The sequence below is a fragment of the Thunnus maccoyii genome, chromosome 14 (assembly GCF_910596095.1).
Source record: "Thunnus maccoyii chromosome 14, fThuMac1.1, whole genome shotgun sequence".
NCBI lineage: Eukaryota > Metazoa > Chordata > Actinopteri > Scombriformes > Scombridae > Thunnus > Thunnus maccoyii.
Window position 1 is genome coordinate 24,108,028 of NC_056546.1, and position 15,504 is coordinate 24,123,531.

General features: G+C 38.6%; 3 protein-coding genes across 3 annotated transcripts; 2 read left to right on the plus strand and 1 right to left on the minus strand.

Moving 5' to 3' along the window:
* Positions 1 to 2,412: 2,412 nt before the first annotated feature.
* dennd10 (DENN domain containing 10) lies at positions 2,413 to 6,318 on the plus strand. Its single transcript, XM_042434109.1, has 10 exons — positions 2,413 to 2,620; positions 2,710 to 2,764; positions 3,634 to 3,830; positions 3,935 to 4,014; positions 4,121 to 4,269; positions 5,033 to 5,144; positions 5,222 to 5,322; positions 5,487 to 5,594; positions 5,698 to 5,792; positions 5,875 to 6,318. The coding sequence occupies exons 2-10, from the start codon at positions 2,719 to 2,721 to the stop codon at positions 6,040 to 6,042; spliced, it is 1,056 nt and encodes a 351-aa protein (XP_042290043.1). The 5' UTR covers positions 2,413 to 2,620; positions 2,710 to 2,718; the 3' UTR covers positions 6,043 to 6,318.
* A 934-nt stretch (positions 6,319 to 7,252) lies between these two features.
* Positions 7,253 to 11,111, minus strand: sfxn4 (sideroflexin 4). The gene is made up of 14 exons (XM_042434110.1): positions 10,913 to 11,111; positions 10,741 to 10,806; positions 10,595 to 10,651; positions 10,480 to 10,506; positions 9,750 to 9,804; positions 9,425 to 9,450; positions 9,279 to 9,332; positions 9,123 to 9,185; positions 8,868 to 8,936; positions 8,626 to 8,716; positions 8,293 to 8,408; positions 8,123 to 8,208; positions 7,916 to 8,033; positions 7,253 to 7,849 (listed from the first exon to the last, which is right to left on the minus strand). The coding sequence occupies exons 1-14, from the start codon at positions 10,949 to 10,951 to the stop codon at positions 7,772 to 7,774; spliced, it is 945 nt and encodes a 314-aa protein (XP_042290044.1). The 5' UTR covers positions 10,952 to 11,111; the 3' UTR covers positions 7,253 to 7,771.
* A 408-nt stretch (positions 11,112 to 11,519) lies between these two features.
* On the plus strand, positions 11,520 to 15,391 carry prdx3 (peroxiredoxin 3). Its single transcript, XM_042434111.1, has 7 exons — positions 11,520 to 11,625; positions 12,924 to 13,035; positions 13,218 to 13,359; positions 13,581 to 13,716; positions 13,975 to 14,078; positions 14,764 to 14,929; positions 15,174 to 15,391. Exons 1-7 carry the CDS (start codon positions 11,590 to 11,592, stop codon positions 15,222 to 15,224), a joined length of 747 nt encoding a protein of 248 aa, XP_042290045.1. The 5' UTR covers positions 11,520 to 11,589; the 3' UTR covers positions 15,225 to 15,391.
* The last annotated feature ends 113 nt before the right edge of the window (positions 15,392 to 15,504 follow it).

Consider the following 15,504-nt stretch of genomic DNA (forward strand, 5'->3'; position numbering starts at 1 on the left):
AAATAATATAACCAAAAAAATAACCACACATAAAATTAAGGTTAAAAATAATCAACGACAAAAAAGGGATAACGTTCATGCAGAAAATCAGGTTTATAAAAATTAGTTTTTAATAGCGATTTTAAGGGAGTCAGCGAGGTCGCAAGACAAACTTCATCAGGAAGACTGGTCAAGAGTTTTGGGGCACCGACAGCAAAAAAGTCTTTAGGGTTAAATCTGGATCAGGGACTGTTGGCAGAGTTTTGTTGTGAGATCTGAGGTTGCGTGCAGGTAAAGACCATGCAGTGCTTTAAAAGTAATGAGTGAAAATCTGAAGAGAAATTTATATCTATCTCATCCACAAATAATCATTAATAACACAGGTTAATTTATTCATATTCAGGCTTTCAATGTAGTTATTCTATATTCATAACAAACGTTTATTATGCACATTTGTGAACTCAATTTGTGGCTGATTCTGTAGTTTGTGCAAACACCTGAACATTGAATCTCATTGAGTTATCATTCACATTGTAATTGATACAGTATGATTATGTCACTGCTTTTGCTGCACGTGGTTGTACATTTTTGTACATTTTCATCCAACAACAGTCACTGGTGATTTTCTATATTGTCTATGTTAATATTTTTGGGGAATCCTGCAGTTGTAGGTTATCTTAATACTTGCTGTATTTGAGCTATTTTTATTCACCTTGCCGCCACGTATTACTTGCACAGCTGCAACAATTAGTCAATTAGTCGATTAGTATACTGACAGAAAATTAATCAACAACTATTTTGAGAATCGATCAATCGTTTTGAGTAATTTTTAAAGAAAAAAATTTAAAAATTCTCTGGTTCCAGCTTCCAGCTCAAATGTGAATATTTGGTTTCTTTATTCTTCTATGGTAGTAAACTGAGTATTTTGGGGTTGTAGACTGATCGAAACAGAGGAAGACATCTGAGGACGTCACCTTGGGCTGTGGGAATAGTGATCGACATGTTTCATCATCTTCTCACATTTTACAGACCAATCATCTAATCAATTAGTCGAGAAAATAATCGTCAGATTAATTGATAATGAGAGTAATTGTTAGATGCAGCTCTAATGAGCCAACTGATATGTGACCAAAGCTGGACGTTGATATAAAATATATCATATAGACTTAACGAAGTGTGACAGGCTGAGCTGTTGAGAACTGATCTGAATAGTTTAATCCCATAGGATTAATTTTAAAATGTTTGAATAAATATTCCCACTGTAACATTGTGAAATGGATAACAGTTTAGACTTCCCAAACGAGGGTTTCAACAAACCTGGCAGCTCTGGGTGTATCTAAAGTTCCCGTATGTGCTCCCGCGGTGGTGCGTTCAGGTAACACTTGAAAGATGTGACTAAACTAAACTATGTAGGCCTTACATAATTTACATGGTCAAAGCCCTACAACTCCTACAACAATATCCATTCAAAGAATAATTTGAATCATGTTGCTGAAATTGCTCCGTTGTTTTCAGTGCTCTTGATATCAAAGTTAAACACATTGCTGACCATACTGATAATTCATACAAGGATGTGCATTGCAGGGGTGAGGACAATATATGATATAATATTATTACTGTCTATAGTAGTAATAATGATAAAAATGATTTTCCTGATCCAAAGCAACACAGTTCTTGAATCAAACAGTTTGTTAAGACACATTAGTAACTTCATGGACTTATGCCCCCTTCCTAACTTCTCCCACACATGACATTTTATTTAATTCATTCATATATATCAGTCATCAAAAATCAGATATGTGGACAATGATTCAGAAGTCAGGAACCACACCAGATATTTTTCAGGTGCCCCCGAACTGTAAAGTTCTGCTGTGGGTTGAAATAGTTTTGTTCATGCTAGAGATGAAGAGAGGTGTATAAATCATGTCCAGCACTAGAGGGGCACTATGCCATCCTACTATATAGATATTTGAAATTGAAGAAAATCTATGAGAACGATAATATGCTAGGTTGAAATGTAGAGCTGATCTTTAGTTTGGCCATTTTGAATGTGATTTCTTTTTAGTATGTCTAATTCCCTTTTTAATTTTTTATTAGTGTTTTCACTTGAGAAATATATCTTTTAGGATGTTTCGTCTTTGCTCTTAATGTAATATAATCACGTAATGATTAGAATACAGACTGGAGAAATATTGGATCAAACTTGGTATCAGCAGCTACTCAATATTAGATAATGAAACATGACTGAACCCTGAGAGTTTCCACTGAGAAACACTTACAACATTACCAAACTGTAGATAGTTATCTGATAGTTACACATCTATGATTTGACGATCATCGCTGTACATACACCAGTGAGTGCAACGTTTTCATGGCATTTCACAATACATATTTATGATTTCCGTAACCGTGAACGTACCATCGCCGTTGAAGTATCGCCACGCGTGATTGGTCGTGGTCGCGTGTCTCCTCCTTCCGCACGCTCACGCACAGCCCTCCTGTCCCGGAACAAGGAAGAGAGGAAAGTGTGTTGACAGCAGAAATCACACCCAGTCCACTGAGCAGTTTAAACTCATTTACTGTCTCATTAAATCTGCCCAGCATCGTTGTCGGGCGTCTGGACCTTGCAGGATCTCTCAAGGTATTTCACGGTCGCATGTGTGTGGGCAGAGAGGAGCAGAGTGGCTGTTTGTCTCTAGTTAACTTGTGCTCATTATTGAACTCTTTCAGGTATGGAATATGGCAGCAACTGACACACAGTTTATGTTAAGCGTCGGACTAATCGGTAAGTTTCAGTTCACGGGTCATTTCTTGGCTCTTCGTTGGGTTTCAGACTCACTGTGCTTTGCATGAGCATCACATGATACCAGTATGATGCAAAAGTGTCCCATCAGCAGGCTCCCTGTCCCTGACTGGAAGATCTGATGTCTTTATATCAGTGTACTCATGCTTTACTTAAGTAAAAGTATCAATACAGCAATGCAAGATACTCCATTACATGTAAAAGTCCTGCATGAAAAATCCTACTTAAGTAAAAGTACATAAGTAAGATCAGCTTGATGTAGTTAAAGTATTGCAGTAAAAGTAGTGGTTTGGTCCTTCTGACTGATATATTATTATATATGACATCATTAGATTATTAATACTGAAGCATCAGTGTTAGAGCAGCATGTTACTGTTGTAGCTGCTGGACATGGAGAACTACTTTATATACAGTTAGCTAGTTTAGTCCAGTGGTTCCCAAGCTAGGGGTCGGGCCCCTCCAAAGGATCACCAGCTAAATATGAGGGGTCGTTAGATGATTAATGGGAGAGGAAAGAAGAAAAAACAAAGTTTTGATACACAAATCTGTTTTCAGGTTTTGGACTTTGTGTGTGAAGTGAGAAGTTTAGAGGGAAAAATCACTATTTGGTGGAGCTGTTAACAACTCATAGACATCTGTAATAAATGTAGTGGAGTAGAAAGCACAATATTTCCCTCTGAAATGTAGTGGAGTGGAAGTATAAAGTAGCATCAAATGGAAATACTCAAGTAAAGTACCTCAAAGTAAATGTACTTAGTTACTTTCCACCACTGCTTTTTATCTCCATCATTGTTTTCTAAATGTAAAGATTAATATATGATGTTTGTGTTTTTCACGTATCCTGTACACAGAGAAAGATGTGAATGGAGACACTCTGTGGGTGTGGTGTTATCCCTCTGTGGACTCAGAAATGAGACAAGTGCTGCTGAGCAAATGCTGCCTGACGCAGGACAGCCGGGATTTCCACACCTTTGTGTTTGGTCAGTTCTGTCGTACCTGGTACTACATCACCACAGTGGAGGTGCAGGAGCCTACAGCACTAAACAAGGTACAGTCTCTTTATCCAGAGAGTCCTCGCTCATTAAGAACAACGATGATGCAGCTCTGGATCAGCATTTTATTTTATTTTTCTCTCCATTTTTTCCTCTCAAGGTCACTTATTTCTCAATAGTTGTTACAGCAAAAGACTTCAACCCTGAGAAGTATGCTGCACTAAGTAGAATACTCTGCAGGTAGTGTGCACTTCTGTTTCTTCAAATGAAGCTTGAGGCTATTTCAGTGGCAACATTGTGCTTTGACAGAGCTCCTTCAACTAGAGTGGTTTGTTATATTATCCAGGATGTACATTAAACATGGCAATCCAGTGAAAATGATGGAGGCTTACATCGCCGTCCTCACCAAGGGAATTTGCCAGAGCGACGAGAACGGCTCATTTCTAATCAAGGACTATGATGTTCGGAAGGCGTACCTGGCAGGTTCAGTCAAAGGTGAGACTTTAATGATGTCAGCCTGATTTCACTTTGATCCCCATACAGCACGTTCACTTACACAGCACTAGGACATTAAAAAAACTGACAGTCACAGTTCTTCTGTGCATTTCGGCGTCTCAGCTGCTTCTGTCTCTTCATGTGATCCCAGACTGACTCCATGATGTTGAGATCAGGGCTTTGTGGGGGCCAAACCATCTGTTGGAGGGCTTGTTCTTCTTCTTGTTGATGAAGATAGTTCTTTATGACAGGCTGTATGTTTGAGGTCACATGCTGCAGAATCAATTTGGGACCAATCAGAAGCCTCCCTGATAGTATTGTGTTACAGATAAGAATCTAAATGCCTCAGACTTTTCCACAGTACTCTGCAGAAGAAGTGGACTGTTGATTGGACAAAACAAGACATTTGCAGACGTCATTATGGACTCTAAGAAATTATAACACAATTTTCTCTATTTTCTGACATTTTATAAACAAACAATTCGAAAAAATATAAATGGTCAGATTAATTGCTAATCAAAATAATTGTTAGTTGCAGCCCTAGATTAATCGATTTCCAGTGACAAAGTGACATTTTCCATCTCTGAGTGCTTGCAAGCAGAAAAAACACAATTGAAACTGACTGACATCTTGTGGATCTTTCAAAAAATGACTAATTCATTTCATTACCACTCTGATGAAAAAACATTTACAAAACAACCCAGATTCCTTCAGAGCTAAAGTGGATCATCCAGTTTACTTCCATGTTTCTGCTCTATTTCAGATGTGGTGTCTCAGTTTGGTATGGAGACTATCATCCTGTATACCGCTCTCATGCTGAAGAAGAGGATCGTCGTCCATCATCCTCGGATTGAAGCATTGTTGGAGTTTACGAGGTGAATTTGAAACTAAAAAATCATAATTATCTTTTTACAGTCAGCTGCAACTAACTTCTTTATTTATTTCTCTTCAGAGTTCTTCCGGCTCTGACATGGCACAGGAAAGACTGGTCCATCCTGCACCCGTATGTGCACCTGACTGATACTGAAGTAGAGGATCTGAAGAGATGCCCTGGTGAGGATGCCTCCTGCTTCTTAATGACTCTAATTCACAGCAAACCTTTGTGCAGAGCCTCGTCCCTGTGGTTGGTGATTATCCACCATCTGCTCTGTGATCACTGTGATCTCATGTTGGGGAAATGTATTATTTATGCACCAATATGTTCCTCTTCTCCGCAGGATACATCGCAGGATTTGTAGATCCGGAAGTGAGCAACAGATCAGACTTGTTTGATGTGTATGTGAACCTCCCAGACAGTGTCATCACAGTATCCCAGAGTGCCAAAGGTATAGTATGTTCAAAGAGGAAACCGTTTGTTTCTAAGAGCGCTTTGATTCCTGGGAGCAGGACAGCTTTTCCCTCAGACTGATGTTCAGTATCCCACCACAGAGGCCATGGCTATGGGGAAGTTACACAAGGACATTGGCCACCTTATCGTCCAGTCTGCAGAGGATGCTGAGAGGTCAGACAGTCAGGTCATTAAGGTGAGACACATGTCTGTATTCAATCCACACTGTAAGAAATATCATCTTGAATCTAACTGGACAACCACATGTTCCTTCACAGGACATATCTGTCAAGACAAAAGAGATTCTTGCCAACTTGGTGTCGCTGGCTAACGAGTGTGAAAACTCTAAAATCACACTGGAAGGTTTAAAGCAACATCATTTCCCCCCAGCGACGGAGAACTTCCTCTTTCATTTGGCAGCTGCCGAACAGCTCTTACGGATATGAGCCTGTTTTCAATAGCTGTACTGCAGGATGACGTTATTCTCAGCAGCACGGACCCTGACTGTGCTGCTGTATTTATATCCGGGTAATTACGGTTATCAGGACAGAGTGCACAAGATACTCTCTCACAGTAATCTTCATGTGAAGAGAAAAAGTCTCACAACCGTCAAATCTTAGCGTGCACTGCTGTGCTAATATGTGATGTGACTCACATCTTGTACCAATTCCGGGATGTTTTTTTACGTAATTGAATTAAAGAATGAGTCTGGTGATATTCTATTCCCTTCTTTTTGTCAACAAATTTCACCAAAAAACACCAGTGACTTTATCCTAACAAGTATAATCTGTGTATCAAAAGCCTGATATATCTTATGCCTCAGATATTTTGTCTAAAAACTACTAAAACACATCAGTGAGCCACACTGGCTGAACTGTTCCTCCATTACTTTGAACATGGGCACTGTAGTTTACTTTGAGTCAATACCACACACACACCGTCCTTGTGCTGTAAGTACTCATGTATTCATCCACGGCTGAAAATAGTCCCCAGCAAATGTGCTATTTGCTTCTTTTTGAGTAACGTTTGCTAAAAACTACAGTGCCCAGCTGTTTTAGGAAATAAATTAGCAGTTTTTAAAAAAAATTCAACTATATATTTGTGACACATCTGTAAAATGTTTTTTAACAAGATTTACGTCATCAGCAGGAATTAATGGGCCTGAGTGTCACAGACAATGTAGGGAAGCTGGAAAGTATTTAAAGATGGAGTAACAGGTTGTTGGTTTTGGTTTTTTTATTGGATTTGTTAACAATAAGAAAAATACAAGATCACAAGCGTTATCCTTGAATATTAACAGTTGTGAATAATAGGAAGCCAAATAAACTGGTACTTGTGCAGCTGGGCCACTCCAGATGTTAGCTTCCAGTACACAAAGCAAAGCTGCAGTTCCAAACATCACAAATCTTGATCCTGGTCTGAAACATTGTGAAGAGTCAGACGGCTATAAATGTGCAGCAACAGCAGCTAAAATGGTTAATTTGTGACAAGTACTTATTATTATTGTTATTATTATTATTATTAATGAATTAATGAAATGGAAACTGCATTGTACTTTGTCATCAGATCGCAGCTGCAATAGGCGTTGCACAACATGTGAGATTGTGATGAAATGTCACATTTTGTATTTTACTAATGACTGGCGCCACTATGAGACTTTTTCAAACAGTGTTTTATTAAAAGCTTACAAGAAGTAAACAGCTGTTCCACGTCAGTCTGCAACAGATCAAATAATGATTGATGCTTCCACTTCCACATTGATTTATATCACGTTAATGTGTGTCTTGCTGTTCAGGTTCTATTTTTTTTGTTTTTTAATTCATGTGATATTAGCGCTGTTGTTTTACTTTTGGGTACATTTTCAAACACATTGCCAAAAGGATGGTTTTGTGCCTCAGTATTTCAGATAAGACACAGAGTGCAATACATACAAATGCTCGTGTAACTTTTGAGAACTAAATGTATTTTCATGAATTGATGTAATATTTCCTATCTATAAATGCATCTAATATTCCAATTAAATAAATTTACTATCAAAAAATATCTTCATGCTTCTTGAACTGTTTTTCAAACAGAATACATTCTACAGGAGTACGAGGGTCTGTTACATCGTACAGGTCAGTGATATTGAAGAAGACGTTTTTACTGTATTATCCAACTACATGAAGCTGCTCCTCAGAGTCCTCTGTGGTAGAATAACTGTCCGTCGACTGCTGCCGCCTGCAGCTCCTCCTCTACGTTTTCCTTCTTTATCTGTAAAACAAGGTCAATGTCAGCTAAATAAAACATTACAGCACAGACGATGATCATGAATCTTACCATTCCCAGTTGTGGAAAGAGACTGAATGACACCGGGATCATCAGGCCAAGGACAAAAGCAACGCTTATGTGACGGAGAGGAGCCACCAGCAGAGAGTTCCTCTGGAAAAGTCTTGTTCTGTAAGGGACAGCCTGTTCAGTCAACTCATAACAAGTGGAGTTTTGTCCAAGTGGGTTTAAATAGAATTAAACTGAAAAGCGACTGACCTCTGTAAGAGCGAAACCAGGAGACTAGGAACAGCAGCGGTTGTGCCAAACAGTGCCGCTCTTGACAACGCAGTTTCTCTCACAGCCTGAGAAAAGAGTAAAAAACAGTCCGATAATGCAAACTGCCAATGTCAAAAAGTAAAAAGTTTGTTTTCTATCTGCTCTTTTACCTTCTCTCCTGCTGCTTTAGAGATGCCAACAAGATTTCCATTGGAGTCAAACACTTGGATCCCAGTTTCCGACTCCTCACTTCTGACAGTAAACACGTTGAAGAAGGCCAGAGCAGCTGGAGAGTTACACAACACGTTAATATGAAAAGTCCAACCTGTTATTACTTCATCCATGCCAGGTGACTTACTGTTCAATCATACGCTAAGTAAAACAGGAAAACTGGTAATTCTGTTTACTATTGAACATAAATCCAATGCAAAAGAGAGCACTCTTATTTCTAATACAGAACTATTAATGCTTCAGTATTTAAGTTTTATAGATAGAGAACTCACCTGAAAGCGGCACTGGTAAAATAAACCTAAAGAAATTCTGGACGGGTTTGGTCCTTACACCAAGTCGGTTAATGAAAATTTGAGGAAGGGCCTGAAATCAAACATACGGGACATAATATGTTTAAATAACAACCTTTTTTAAACCAACTATATACAATATGATATATTGCACAAAGGATATTACTTGAAACATTACAGACAACGTAGCACAGTTGCCACCAATATAATCAGGCTGTACACACCCCTGCACATGCTGCGTAGGACACTGTTCCTGCAATCAACACAAGCTGCTTCAAAGACGTCTTCTTACCCTGGTGGTCAGTGATAAAGACACAAGGTGCAGATAAAGTAAAGCACAAACAGAGGGAGGCCTTCAGATTAAGGACTCCACATTGATGGAGGATTCATGTGCAACTGTCAAACTAGAGGATCAAGTAGTGACATCAGTATCATGAAGTTTACACTGTATTTTAGTGACGATTAAAACGATACATTACCTGCTCTGTTGAAGAATTTCTGTTTGTGTAATTGAAGCCAGCACTGTAACTCTGCAGCAAAAACTGTGAGAATGCATTTATATGGTTAATGTACACATACAGTGTTATAGCCACATGATATATTTTTATACTGACATAATGAATATGCTACAGTACCTGCCAAAACAGAGCTGCTTTAACACTGCTATGTGGCAAAAAGCTGGCAACCACCTGAGAAAAGAGAAATATTGTCAATATTCCCCCGAACAATCACCACAATATCACGGTGAAATTGTCATTATGCATTTACATAACAGACGTACCACAGGAGCTGATACTGGCAGAAATGCTGGAAAGAAAATTAGAGAAGACATAGTACTGTTATGCACAACACAGTATTTTCAAGTCAAAAGGTTTAGTTTTAGATGTCTGAAGGCTTATGTAACGCTACTGGAATCTGGAACTGGAAAGCTACTGAATCTAAGCCAACAAACCTGACAAAAGCAGCCTGTGACTGATTGCACACATCTAACTTATGTTGATTTTTTTTACCTTTTAAGGCATTTTAAAAGACTTTGATTTACTTCCATAATTGTAATGATTGGTGGAAACTAGTACCGAGTAGTTAAAGCCTAAATTTTACTGTACCTGGAGGACGAAAAACTAGAGGAAGCACAGCACCAGAGTCAGCGTGGACAGACGACTGTAAACACAAGGAGAATTCAGCAAGTGTACATTTACTTAAGTATTGTATTTAAGCACAATTTTGAGCTACTTATACTTTACTTGAGTATTTCCATTTGATGCTACTTTATACTTCCACTCCACTACATTTCAGAGGGAAATATTGTTCTTTCTACTCCACTACATTTATCTGACAGCTTTAGTTACTTTTCAGATGAAGATTTGACACAATGGATAATATAACAAGCTTTTAATATACAACACATTGTTAAAGATGAAACCAGTGGTTTCCAACCTTTTTTCTTTTGATGTCTTACAAAAAGCAGTGTGTAGTCACATTTCAGATGTCTATGAGTTGTTAACAGCTCCACCAAATAGTGATTTTTCATCTAAACTTCTCACATGGTTTCATTTCAATAAATGTGCAAATGATCAAACATTTCACCAAAAATCAAAGATTAGAGAAAAAGTCCAAAAACTAAAAACAGATTTGTGTATTAGAACTTGGTTTTCTTCTCACATTGATGCTTCATTATTAATAATCTAGTGATGTTAAATATAATAATATATCAGAGCGACTAAACCATGTTTTGATAAAATGTGGATGTTTATGCAGAATAATATCAGTGAATTCAAATTTATTTTACGACTAATCCTACATTATTTGCAGTTTTGTGTTTCTTGTAAGACTTACGAGGGAGAGGTTCAATGCATTTCCATCCTAGAAGAGGAAACAGAACAAACAGGTGTAAATAAATGAAAGTGACGGACTGACTCTGTGCATCTAGACCCTAATAAAATAATCTGACCTTTTCATTTAGTTTCCCTCCTCTTCCAACACGAGCATGGGCTTTCTGTATTTCAACCTGAGGGAAGCAGAATCTCTAGTTAGATCTCAGATATTTTCTACTCATCTCATATCAGTCAATCACTGCAGGCAGTGGCTGCTACTCACATCAGAGCAGAGCAGGGAGGTGGGATCCAGTAGATTAAACCAGATCTTTAGACGACTGATGAAAGACTGAAAGAGAAGGAAAGATCACTTATCATAAATATCAGAGGAGCTAATGTATAAACAGACTGAGTGTGTAAGATGATGCTCTGCTGATGTATCACTGTACAGTTACCTGTCCCTGACTTTTCCAGTACAACAGATTGGGCTCCATGACAACAACAAGTACATTTACTTCTCATAAACGCAGAGGCTTCAATACAATAAAAATACTACAGTACACAACATCCTAACTGCATGTATTTCTCATGCTTTTGGCTTTTGAGGTCAAATAGAAACTACTTCCGTGTTAAACCACGTGTTCAGTGTGGGCGGGTTTATGAGACGTTCAGGGACTATCGGGAAAAATCGAAACAATATTTTCTTTCACATCTCCCATTTATAATTGTGTTATTGAGCAGAGTCCAAAATGAGAGCGTTGGACTTACACATAACATAAAATATCACACACAAATACATTTTAATATAATACACTGGACACCTAAAATGACCAGTTACATTTTATATACAACTAAAGCACGTTACCAACATACGAGGAGCAACTGAAGGCAGCGTTTTATAGCATGATGCACGTTTGTTTTTACAGCGTCATTTGTATCAGTTGTAGTCTTTTACAATTATTACATATATGAAAAATTAAGTTGGCGCAGTCTAAACGCACTACCCCCCTTCAAATGAATGGCAGCACCGGTGTTTTTGCCGGACCGCCGAATTTGGTCTGAATACGGCAGGTTTGCGTAGAGCACGTGCTTAAGTGACGTAACAACCTGCCCTTCAGTGACACAATCCAAAATGGCAGCGAGCATTGGGAGACTGCTCAGGACATCTGTAAGTGCAATTTCATACAACCAGCTCTGTGTCAGAGGGGCTGTGTGTCTGCATATTGTCGCTTCACTTCAGTGTTTATGAATCAGTGGTAACGCAGCGTGCACACCGTCCACAGGAGCAACTCCGGTACCAAACCTCTGGTCCGCGGTCGCTGCAAGGGACTCATATGGTCCTCGACAAATGCGCAGTGAAATGATAGTTTTAGCTGTTTCATTTACCTCCTGTTTTAAAGAGACTTAATATAACAGGGTATATTCAGGGTGTCTTCTGTTTACAACGTGTTGAACTAGTTTAACCAATAAGCATGCTGCGTGTTGTTTGTTTTTATTTGTTATTTCAGTGTTTTGCGTCAGCACCCGGTGTTATACCGTATTTGGTGACCCATCAGATTCGGTGACCTGCAGCGTTGGAAGAAGTATTCAGATCCTTAAAAGTATCAGTGCCATAATGTAAAAAATACTTCATAACAAGTAAAAATCCTGCATTTAAAAGTACTTATTTTGCAGAAAATCGGGCTGAGCAGCATTACAGACGCATTGTAACCTTATCAAATATAATTTTATAAGATTGTAACAATATAAACTTATAAAATATAACTTTACAAGGTTTTAATGTGTCAGTTTTGTTTACAGCTTCTGAGTAGCCAAGAAACAGTTACTACTGCTTTAAGGGTCACGATTTGATTATCTTATTTTACATTTTTATGAAGAAATGTTGTAATTGGCCTGAGGGCAGTAAGAATCGGGTTATTATAGAAGACTGCCAGCATCATGTTAAATAAGATATTACTTAACCTGATGCAAGGTGTTGGTGTGGTTACGTGTGTAACTGCGGCTCTGACAGTGCTCTGTTGCAGCTCAGCACTAGCACCACCGAGTAACTGCACTGCTGGAGGGCTTTGCCAAACTACATGTTGACATTAACTAATAGTATACAATATCAAAAATAATGGCAAATGGATTATTCATAACGCACAGACAGACAAAGCAGGCGACCGACACAGGCAGAGCAGACCACACTGAACATGTGAAAACATAGGATAGTCTAGATTTTTATTACAGGCAAACTTGCTTGAAAACTTAAAGCAGTTCATGCTTCGTATTCCAATATTCAATATGTAAAATGACAGTGAGGAACTGAATGAGGTTTAGTATGTCATCAAACTGGTGCAACAGGATGTGGTTTCGTTCAGCCAGGAGAACAATTGATGACCTTTTATTACCTCGTCCACCGCCTCCTTTTCAGCAGACGAGTATTTGTGAGTTATTAATGTTGAATTGATAACTGTCTTTTCTCAGGCAAATGTTGCAGCAGGAGGACTCAAAGTCACAGCAGCCTGTCAGCACGGAGCCTTTGGAGCTGCAAGAATCCTCACTGCTCCTGCACTGCAGAGAGCCTGCTTCTCAACCAGTATGTCTGTGGTTTTTTTTCCTATTAAAAATGAGCTGCACAAACAAGCATGTACCATTAACATTGTCTTGAGTTTACACCACATTACGGAGAAATCTGTAGAATCTTGACTGCGATGCTTCAGTGCTCTATTCACACACTGTATATAAGCAAGTAATGTCTATGAAAAAATATTGTGTCAGGCTCTTCCAGATGGAGCCCTGCTGTCACTCAGCCCGCTCCTGCTTTTAAGGCCACAGCAGTCCACAATGGGGAGTTCAAGGAGTTGAGCCTCGCTGATTTCAAGGGCAAATACCTGGTCCTCTTCTTCTACCCGCTGGATTTGTGAGTACTGGTAGTGATTCTCTGACATGCATGAAGAGATGAAATGTTGGCATTCCTTTCTTTTTAATGTACATTTACATGAAAGAGCCCATCCAGACATATTTTAAGACATAAGAAAAGAATAAAAAAATTATGCCTTGTGGCCTGATAATTTGAAAGAAAATCATTTCAACTCATCAATCAGTATCTTTAAACTTTTTCTTGTGTTTGTTTTGTTGCAGCACCTTCGTGTGCCCAACAGAGATCATCTCATTCAGCGACAAGGCCAGTGAGTTCCACGACATCAACTGCGAGGTGGTCGGTGTGTCTGTGGACTCTCACTTCACCCACCTGGCGTGGACCAACACTCCACGCAAGGTACGAGGGATCATTTAATAGTTAATCAGCAGCAGACGCATGGTGTAAGGTTCGGCACGGTGTGTCTTTCATTTGTTCTTTGATGTGGGCATAAAGGTGTGTTTAGTAAATGACTGACCTGCTGATGCGTCTGTTGTGTTCAGAGACATTTGTAAAGCTGAAATAATCTAAAATGCATCATTATTATTATGATTATTAACCTCAGGAGTAGATATGTCAGTATTATGGTTATAGGTATCATTTCATGTCGTTTGTCAGGCTGGAGGTTTGGGCAACATCCACATCCCCCTGCTCTCTGACCTCAACAAGCAGATTTCAAGAGACTATGGGGTGCTGCTGGAGGGTCCAGGCATCGCACTGAGGTAGGGTCATTAAACATGACAGGGCCATTTTCAAAAACACATTCCTAACTCAAGTACAACATAAGTATAGTATATAAGCAGGTATAATATTATCTAACCCACATACTTTGTTTTCACAGTGATGCAAAGTTATTAGAACTTATCGGGAAAGTGACAAGAACTGTAAAGGACTCGTAACTTAACATCTGCTATGATCACTGTTGCTATTAATCTTCACTTCTTTTTATTAGACTGTTAGAGATTTTTCTCACATGGTGTCATTATAATAGTGTTGTAGATATTGTTTGATCGATTTGTCTTTTATTGCATTTTATTTTGCCCGCTCTGTGTGTCCTGTCCTGATGTTCTCTAATTAAAAGAGAAAGATACTACATATTATTTCTGGATGTTACAGACAGTATATATTGCATTTGATAAACTTGCAAAATGTCGGTGTAACAATCAACATCTAAAGCATCAGTACAGTATTTGTGTTTTTATTTATTCCTGAGCAGAAAAACCCTCTGTACCAAATTTGTCATTTTTTTTCTTATTGCCTGTATTATTTGAGTGTGTTGACAGTTTTTATGTTGGATATTTTACCTTTTGATTGTCATCTTTCCAATATTTTATAGATAACTTCATAGCTGTTGTTTTTGAGAGAAGCTTTATTATCATTTTTAATGTTAAACTGTTGTTCCTTCAGAGGCTTGTTCATCATTGATCCAAACGGTGTAGTGAAGCACATGAGTGTGAACGACCTGCCGGTGGGTCGTTGTGTAGAGGAAACCCTTCGTCTTGTGAGGGCGTTCCAGTTTGTGGAGACCCACGGTGAGGTGTGTCCGGCCAGCTGGACCCCCGAATCCCCAACGGTGAGTTCCTTCAAACTCTGGACACGAGATCTATCCAGTTTATCCACAACTGAAATATAAATGTCTGGCTTGTTCCTCTTGCAGACTTTAGTTGACCACGTTCCTCTTTTAAATTTTGTCATGTTAATTATTTATTTGGAGTGTTTGCATTTAGGATATGCAATTAGAAGACAACTGTTGTGCTTCAGTCAACCACAATGGAACAAACTTTTTAAAATTCATCTTGTAACTGTTTGTTTTTCAGATTAAACCGACCCCAGAAGGATCCAAGGAGTACTTCGAAAAAGTCAACTGACAAAGACACTGAAAAAGTTCAACACTTACATAAGTAGTAAATGGGACATATGTAAAAACAAATACATGTACACTCTTAGTTTACAGTTCATAAAGTTGTATGTACCCATACACGGCTGAATATACTATGAAACCTTAATTAAAGTGAAATATATTCTTTATAAATGACTTCTTTGCTTTGATTTCCATGCTTGAATGTTGGTGTTTTGGTTTTCATTTTGTGAGTACAAGTTCAGTTACCCTGAACTTCCTCCAGACTCTGCATGGTCCTGTGTTTGCAA